At 42.1% G+C, this 9,195-nt stretch overlaps 1 protein-coding gene across 10 annotated transcripts in view; it reads right to left on the reverse strand.

The window, feature by feature from the left end:
* Nucleotides 1-8,709, reverse strand: part of ZFP14 (ZFP14 zinc finger protein) — a 31,214-nt gene extending 22,505 nt beyond the window's left edge. For 3 of the 10 annotated variants that reach the window (XM_038529150.1, XM_038529149.1, XM_038529141.1), the window contains exons 1-2: nucleotides 8,076-8,709; nucleotides 1,782-1,868 (exon numbers count right to left, since the gene is read on the reverse strand). Coding sequence is in view for 4 of the 10 variants with exons in the window: in XM_038529145.1 (XP_038385073.1) it covers nucleotides 1,782-1,790 (9 nt within the window). In the remaining 6 variants the exon portion in view is untranslated. Of the gene's footprint in view, nucleotides 1-1,781; nucleotides 1,869-6,827; nucleotides 7,291-7,793; nucleotides 8,019-8,075 lie in introns of those variants that run through there. The other 7 variants (XM_038529145.1, XM_038529144.1, XM_038529148.1 and 4 more) reach the window with 6 other exon arrangements.
* Nucleotides 8,710-9,195: the final 486 nt, after the last annotated feature.

A 9,195-nucleotide genomic window follows, 5' to 3' on the forward strand; every position in this document is an offset into this window, starting at 1 on the left:
GGCAAGAACAGGGGAACTCATGATTAGGCCTTTGGAGCCATGATAAAGATATCAAGTCACCATATGAAATTTTAAGCCTTACAATATAAGGCCCCAATTATATCCCTACTTGATCCACCCAATCCTAAAAGCCTTACATATATACTGTAAGATCTCAACGCATACAGAGACTGAGACCAGCCAACACTAAATCTCATCTTATGTCCTTGGAAAACTCAAGTCTGTGAAGAAGTCTGGAGTTTTCCCTCTAGGCAGTCAAATAGGACCAAATTCTCTCCATTAAACCAGAGATCTTTAAGGAAAGTTTTTAAAACAAAGATCTCCCCTTAATATCAATAACTCATTCCTGAATACCAGACATTCTAATAGTACATTATTAAACAGGTATTTATTGCAACTACACTGCACTATACGTCAATTCCAAACCTCCAAGCAGCCTCACATCTCCCTCCAGGACAGAATTATAGTATACATGGGTTGCTCCACATGTACCTTTAGCTTTAGTATTTTCATGGTCTCTTTTACTGAATTCACTTTTCTCACTTGCTTTGTGTCTTTCCCCACAATTTCTTCAATACTTCCCCAACTTTTTAGAAACTCATTTTATACTACCCAAGAGCTACATGTTAAATAAATACACTATGAAAATGCATTTCTAACCAAAACATAATGGCAGGATAGCTCACATTCTGTATGACGCTCTGACACCTCCATTCTCACTGGCAGCACCAGAAACACACATCCTCTTAATGATATTTGTGTGCATCTCAAAACATCCGAGGATGGTCCTGAGTGTCTACCAATTATATTTGAAATATAACAAGAGTCTCCTGCACATTATTTTTTGTTAAAAAGAGTTATACTGAGCTATACAATTTCACTTATTTAAAGTTCTAAAAATAGGCAAAATTTATTTATGGTGTTAGAAATCAGGACACAGGGGTTATATCTGGGCCTGGTGCGCAGGGAGTGACTGAAGTGGGGACATCTGAGGTACCACCAATATTCTCTTTCTTTTTTTCTTTTTTTTTTTTTTAATTATTTACGATAGTCACAGAGAGAGAGAGAGGCAGAGACACAGGCAGAGGGAGAAGCAGGCTCCATGCACCGGGAGCCCGACGTGGGATTCGATCCCAGGTCTCCAGGATCGCGCCCTGAGCCAAAGGCAGGCGCCAAACCGCTGCGCCACCCAGGGATCCCCCAATATTCTCTTTCTTGACCTGAGTGCTGCTAGCACAAATGTGCTCAGTGTATGAAAATTCATTCAGCTACACACCTAAGACTTGTGTTCTTTTCTCTATGTATGTTACATGTCAATTAAAAGGTCAAAAACTTTGAAAAGATGTCAAATTGTGTACTGGGGACACAAATTTTTCCTACATAAATTCAGACTAAAAATCATTGTATTCAGAGATATACTTCTCTGAAGCTTAAGTATTAAAATCAAAAGCTGTTATATTGGAAAATGTTAACAAGGGGACTTTCTGCAGAGAGTGCCTGCATTTTTCTCAAGGCATTTCACTTTTGTTCCCTCATGGCTCTTGACAGAAGATTCTGTAGCCAGGAGAAGATCCACATTAGTGGAGAAGAGAGAAGGCCGTGTAGGAAGGACACTCACTGGGCTCTTTGTTCCCAACCCTCATTGGAATGAGAGGAACTAAAGAAAATTCTTGGGTGGAGTTGTGTTAAATAAGAAGTGTCAGGATAAGGAATGGGTATGTATGTACATATGACATAGAGATCAATAATATTTCAAAAAGGAGAAAAGAACATCAACTTACGTAGGCCATGGTTTCAAAATGCAAGAATTGGTCAGTCCTTCTCAAGATTTCTCTGCTGGAGAACTACAGAGTCCAGATAAGCCAGATCTGGAAGAAAAAGAGGCCATGAAACCAAATGTAACCCAGAGATCCCCAAAAGACTTATGTTAATGAGCGTTTTTCTTTTCTGTCCCTACTTCCTAACTATTCTCCACAACTATACCCACCCTGATTCCATACTCACAAAAACTAGGAGAGAGTACAAGAAGTGTAAAGAAATCCAAGCCCTAAGGAATCCAGCTGAACACTGATGGATTTGGTATAGAAGCCTGAATACTTAGGAGGAGGACTCCCGGTCTGGCAGTATAGATCTGGTCCTGACACTGGACTCCTCCTCCCTCTAGTACCATCTTTCAGGGCTAAGAAAGGGCCATACCACCATATACAGCCTCTTGAGCCCCTAGGATCCTGCCTGAACCTCCTAAATACGAAGCCTGCAAACCACACAGATTAAGCCTAGCAGCTGCTGCCACTGGCCTTTCCCCAGCCCAAACAACTCACTACTCTGTTTCCCAATCAGGACCTCTCATCCTAGGACATATTTTGCACCTCCTCCCTCTTTCAGTTTCCAAATAGGGACAAGGAGATTCATGATCATTACAGTTAGTCAACAACAAACGTTCATGGAGAATTGCTACATGGTGGCATTTCATAGACATCCCCCAATGGCCCTCAGCACTGCTCTCCTATGCATTACTTTTTTTTTTTTTTTTAAGATTTTATTTATTCATGACAAACAGAGAGAGAGAGACTCAGAGACACAGGCAGAAGGAGAAGCAGCCTCCATGCAGGGAGCCTGAGGCGGAACTTGATCCCGGGTCTCCAGGATCACACCCCAGGCTGACAGCGGCGCTAAACCACCGGGGCTGTCCTGCTATACATTTCTTCTCATCTCTCGATACACCAGGAAATCAATGCTCAGGGGTGAAATCATTTGCCCAGATTCAGTTATTAGGTAGCAACGTTCTGTTCTTAGTCCACGTTTCTCTAACTAAAAGGCCATCTTGCAACTTTGGTTTTTGCTTCTAAAGACTAGATTTCAATAAATAAATAAATAAAAAATAAAGACTAAATTTCTACATCCCTGAGAGGAATTCGAGCAAGAACAATTCACTACAAAATAAAAATAATCTTTCACAAGACACTAAACCTCACTACTAATTATGGAGATGTGTGCAAGGCACACCAAAAAATTTCACTTTTGGGCAGTCTGGGTGGCTCAGCGGTTTAGCGCCGCCTTCAGCCTGGGGCATGATCCTGGAGGCCCAGGATTGAGTCCCACATCAGGCTCCCTGCATGGAGCCTGCTTCTCCTTCTGCCTGTGCCTGTCCTGTGCCTCTCTCTCTCTGTGGGTCTCTCATGATTAAATAAATAAAAATCTTGAAAAGAGAAGAGAAGAGAAGAGAAGAGAAGAGAAGAGAAGAGAAAGAAATAAAAGACAATAGAACGAAAGAAACGAAAAAGAAACAAGACAGAAAGGAAAGAAGACAAAAAAAAACCAAAATAAAAGAAACCGACCACCCCCCCCGCCCCACAGAACGAAAAAAGCAAAAGAAAGAAAAGAAAAGAGAAAAATTTCACTTTTACAGTGATGGAACTGTGAGGTCTGAAAGACTGATGTCACGGAGTAGCAAAGTCATAAGGAAATGGACACCATGTTGGTCCGAATTTAGAACTATGTGAAGAAGCATTTAAACGTGATAACCCTAAAGACCTTGTGAGCTAGTTCCCAGAACTTCACTTCTGAGACTAAAGGAACTATTTGCACATGTATATAAAGCTATCCGCAGAGGTACGTTGACAGGCATGGTTTATAATGAACAAAAGCTGAAAAGAATCTAATTGGGGAAATGATTAAATACTAGTGCATCTATACCACTAAAAACCAGGCAAATATTAAAAAGTGATGATGATGCCCTAATTTTGATGAAATGGATGACGCCACTGTGTTTAAAACAAAAAAATCCCATGGGTGCTCAGTGGGTTAAGCGCTGGACTCTTGATCTCAGCTCAGGTCTTGATCTCATGATCATGAGACTGAGCCCCTAGCTGGGCTCCATACAAGGTGTGGAGCCTACTTTAAAAAATCAATTAATTAAATAAATAAAAATACAAATAAATAACTAAATAAAGGGCAGCCCCGGTGGCCCAGTGGTTTAGCGCCACCTTCAGCTCGGGGTGTGATCCTGGAGACCCGGGATCAAGTCCCACATCAGGTTCCCTGCATGGAGCCTGCTTCTCCCTCTGCCTGTCTCTCTCTCTCTCCTCTCTCTCTGTGTCTGTCATGAATAAATAAATAAAATCTTGGGCAGCCCCTGTGGCGCAGCGGTTTAGCGCCGCCTGAAGCCCAGGATGTGATCCTGGAGACCCTGGATCGAGTCTCACGTCGGGCTCTCTGAGTGGAGCCTGCTTCTCCCTCTGCCTGTGTCTCTGCCTCTCTCTCTCTCTCTCTCTCTGTCTCTATGAATAAATAAAATCTTAAAAAAAATCTTAAAAAATAAAATTCCAACATGTGTGGCAATAAATTCTTGTGACAGAAAAGAAAATCACATGTATGCTAGGAGGACTACTTCAAATGTCTACAGGAACAGCCAGCAACAGTCACCACCATATTAAACACAGTGTGAACCTCACAAATACAAATATTCCAAATAAGGCAAAAATTTCCCCATTTCAAGGTTTTTCTTTTAGCCTTCTGTTGAACTGAGAAAAAAAGCCCAAGATACTCTAAGAACAGCTGTTGTTTTTCCTGAGTACTTTTATTTTTTTATTTACTTTACCTTCTAATTCATGAGCCAAGTCTATTGTTGACTTTGCCCATGTATACTGGAGTACTATCTAGAAACGAATCGTAAAAAATGCCTGACTGGGGATGCCTGGGTGGCTCAGCAGTTGAGCGTCTGCCTTTGGTTCAGGATGTGATCCCGTGGTCCTGGGTAAGTGTCATCGTCATCGTCCCCCCCACAATCAGGCTCCCTGCAGGGGACCTACTTCTCCCTCTGCTTATGTCTCTCTCTCTCTCTCAAGAATAAATAAATAGTCTTAAAAAAACAAACAAACAAACAAACAAAAAAAACACCCTGACTGATGTCCTTTAAGTAATGACAGCAGTCTCTTGGCTGCTTCCTTTCACATCTTCCTGAGAAATAAATTTATTTTATTTCTGAGCCAATCCTTTGGGCTAAGAGGCCTATGAAGTCTCCAAGGCCTATTGGATCTCCCTGTTCTACTAATCTGACTTCACATAAAACATCATTAAAATAAAAACTGTGAGGCATTATTAATGATACTGGAATTAAAATAAAATTTAAAAACCACACCCACACAAAAAACTTGTGAGATATAAGTCTGACCTATGAAATCCATTACCTCCAGACCCCATAGCTTCAGTATAATCTGGACACAAGTTGGTAGTGCTTGCTCTCATCACATTAATATCTTTTCTATCCTAATAGGTTACTGAATAAGGCAGGAAGCATTTTTTTTTAAGTACCCATAATGATGAGACTTGGTATACTGTTATAACTAATTACTAAAACAGCCTTTGGTATGACACTTCCAGGATACAAATCTCAGTTCTGATCTTGGACATGTTACTTAACTTTTCAGCCTTAGTCACCTCCCATAAAAAGATGGTGATAATTATAGATTCTATCTCAAAACGTTGTTATAAGGATTAAATAAGACATCATATATAATAAAGCACTTAAAGTAACAAACATTAAATGAAAGCCAGCTGTATCACTGAAGATGAAGAATACTACATACACTTTTCCCCATAATTATTATTTTTTAAAAGATTTTATTTATTTATTCATGTGAAACACAGAGAGGCAGAGATATTAGGCAGCGGGAGAAGCAGGCTCCCTACAGGGAGCCTGATGTGGACTAGATCCCAGGACCCTGGGATCACCACCTGAGCCAAAGGCAGATGCTCAACCACTGAGCCACCCAGGCACCTCTCTTCCCTGTAATTATTAAAGAAAATTTTCTTCTGCTCTTTTCTTCTTCCACAAAATATTTGAGCTTCTCAGCCTTGCTCTCTCTTATAATGCTAGCGAAAAAATTTCAAACTTCACATTGATAAGCAATTCCTCCTGATTAACAGTTTACAAAAGGGGGTTCATGGATGAATGAAGCAAATGTGGGAAAATCCTCAAATTACTGGATCTAAGTGATGAGAAAAAAATGGAATTACAACATAATAGTGTTGAAAATCTATTGAGCACTAATTATGTATTAAGCATTACCTGAGGACTTTATTGATTCATCTATTCATAGCAATCCTCTACAGTAGGTTCTAACACTATCCACTCACAGATGAAGGAACTGTGACACAAAGAGATGAAAGAAATTACCCCAATTTTGCCCAGCTCTAAGTGGCCATTTTAGGACTAGAACACTGGTAATTTAGCTCCATAAACTGCCTCTCATAAGACCACATAAACATCAGGATGCCTGGATGGCTCAGCAGTTGAGCATCTGCCTTCAGCTCAGGGCGTGATCCCAGGGTCCTGGGATCTAGTTCCACATCGGGCTCCCTGCATGGAGCCTGACTCTCTCTCTCTCTGTCTCTCATGAATAAATAAATAAAATCTTTTAAAAAACCAAACACATAAACATATGGCCTGACAACTCATGCTGTCATAAATTTCAAACCATTTCTCAAATTTCTACTAACATCTTCCATTCCCTTCCTTGTTAATAGATTTTTCCTTTAAAAACCTTGTCACATTACAACTCCTTAAGAGCCTCAAAAGCAGAAAACCCTGTCACCAATCAAACTATCTCCTACCTTTGCCTACTTTTGAATTCAGGGCAGTGGTGAAGATTTAAGACACCTAGCTTATGATTCCAACTAAACTATAATCTTCTCAACAAATCAAATCCTAAAATAAAGCTCCCCAGTTGGTCTCCCTTCAGGAGGTTTACTTGCAAGCCATCTAAATGATTAGAAAGTTCACAGAAGGAATTCAATGATTGCAAAATGTTTATGTGAATACCCACCTGAGAGGGCAGGAGGTAACCTCATCCATTACCCCCATCATTCACTGGGAAAGAAGAGCAAAGTGCCAGGCCTATGGATAGGGTATTTCCCATGTTACAGTCTAACCAGCTAAAGACCACCTGAACGAGCCTGTAATAGGCCAACAAAATCAGACTTATTGACTCGAGAGAGGGAGGAAATTCCACAGGAAGGGTTGGAATGCAATGCAGGAGGAGAAGAAAAGCTCTTTTGTGAAAGGCTGAGTTCCAACTATAGGACTGAAGATGTATGGGAAGCAGGGAACAATTCTGGAAGGGTTGCAGTTTTCGAGGTGAGACTAGGAGAGGCAGGGATTAATTGGAGATTAAATGTTATCTTGAAGGGAGGGTCATTTAGCAATTGGGTATCTCCAGTAAGAAAACAAAAAATGGCAAAGCGAGTCTGGAGCAAACAGCTGTTACCTCTCAAAGAGGGAGTTATTACAGCATTTTACAATTGCTGCATGAAACACTCTATTAATTTTGCAGCGGGCTATATAGCTCTCTCTTCTCTCCCAGCGTGATTAATGCAAGGGCTGCTTTTTCTATTTTCATTCCGCACTGATTTTCATTTTCCCAGGAGATACAGATGCTTCCATTTCCAGAATAATAAAAGTTACATTTCACGGAAGAAAATACAAATGGACATACGAATGGTTATCTCCTCCATTCTCTCTCCTTCCTAAAGATCAGCAGGACTTGGGGGGGGGGGGGGGGGGGAAGAGACGGGAATCCTGAAGCGCTGAGCCTTTCTGGGAGCTCAGCCGGGCCTGGCTAACTCAGAACACACCCCCGCTATCACACTTGCTCGCACCGTCCACCACGCACATAACCCGAGGCAACTAAGAGGGAGTCCGGGGTAAAGCTCAGCCTTCCCAGTATCAGAGAAAGGCCGAGTACAAAGGCCAAGTCTGGAATCTGTCTCCCACGTCGCGGCAGTTTCCTTACAAGGGAGCCCTGATGAAGCTGTGGTTCGCAGAGCTGCAGGTCTCAAGCCTGCGTCTTTTTGTTGGGGGCCTTCACCCTGGGGTTCATACATACAACTCGGAGCCATTCTGGGCCGAGGAACTGGTGCAGCCCTGAAGCGGAAAGGGAAAGGACGCCTCGGGGCACCCAATGCCCAGTCAGCGTCACAAAATCCACAGTCGGTGCTACCCGGTTCACACATAGGCCCGCGCCGCCCCCGCGCCGCCCCCGCGCCCATTTCCTCAATGCACGCGACCAACTCACCTCTCCTAGCCGACACCAGCAAGAAAGCCGGAAGGAAACTAGGAGCAGAGGCCTGTGGGAAATGTAGTCTTCGGTAGGGAGGGACCGGCCCCGCCCAAAATTGCCGGGCGGAGTGCGCAAGCGCACGTGCTAGCTGGTGATGGGGGAGACGGCTGGGAGGCTCTTGCGTTTTGAGGTTGGGCTACCGGGAGAGGGGCTTCAAGGCTGCCCAGGAATGAAGGAAGCGCATTCTGGGAGGTTGGCTTCGTGTTTTTCGCTGAAGAAGCCCTGCTATGACTAAGAAAGAAGTCTTGACACCGGCAGGGACATAATCTACTTCCTAGGCGCACAGCAGGTGCTCAGTATACATGCCCACGTAGGCTGTGGATATACGTCAAGTATTCAATAAAAAATCCTCAAACCATAGCCGATCGGGGATCAGATGACAGATAAAGGTCGCTCGTGCTTGCTCGAGTCCCCTCCTTCCCTTCCTCCTCTCCGTTTTTTTCTCCTTCTTGCAGCTGTGAACAGATGGTTCTATGAATTAGTGTTAGGTTACGGTGATGGATAAAAGTCGCCCGCCACACACACCTCATGGGCCATTTCTCTTTTCTCAGTTTCAGTTACTAGCCCTCACCTGCCATCCCCAAACAGACATTCCTCCTTTGGGGAGATAGATGGTCAATAGTAGCCTAAGGCTGTGTCACAATGTGTACATCATTCACCTCCCTTCCTCACATTATTAGGCATTTTATCAGCTCACATCACAAAAAAGAAAGATGAGTACAGCACAACAAGGTATTTTGAGAAAGAGAACACATTCACATAACTTTTGTTATATTGCAAACTTTCACAATATACAGTATATTGTTATATTTCATTATTATTTCTCTTAATAATAGAAGAAATATTATTATTTCTCTTAATAATAGAAGAAATATTATTATTTCTCTTAATAATAGAAGAAATATTAACTGTGCCTAATTTATAAATTAAACTTTATTATAGTATGTATGTATGTATAGAAAAAAAAAACAGTATATACAGGGTTAAGTACTATCTACCCTTCCAGGCAACCTCTGAGGGTCTTGAAATGTGTCCTCTGACGATCAGGGAGGACTAATGAATTGTCATTCAGATG

The sequence above is a fragment of the Canis lupus genome, chromosome 1 (assembly GCF_011100685.1).
Source record: "Canis lupus familiaris isolate Mischka breed German Shepherd chromosome 1, alternate assembly UU_Cfam_GSD_1.0, whole genome shotgun sequence".
Classification (NCBI taxonomy): Eukaryota; Metazoa; Chordata; class Mammalia; order Carnivora; family Canidae; genus Canis; species Canis lupus.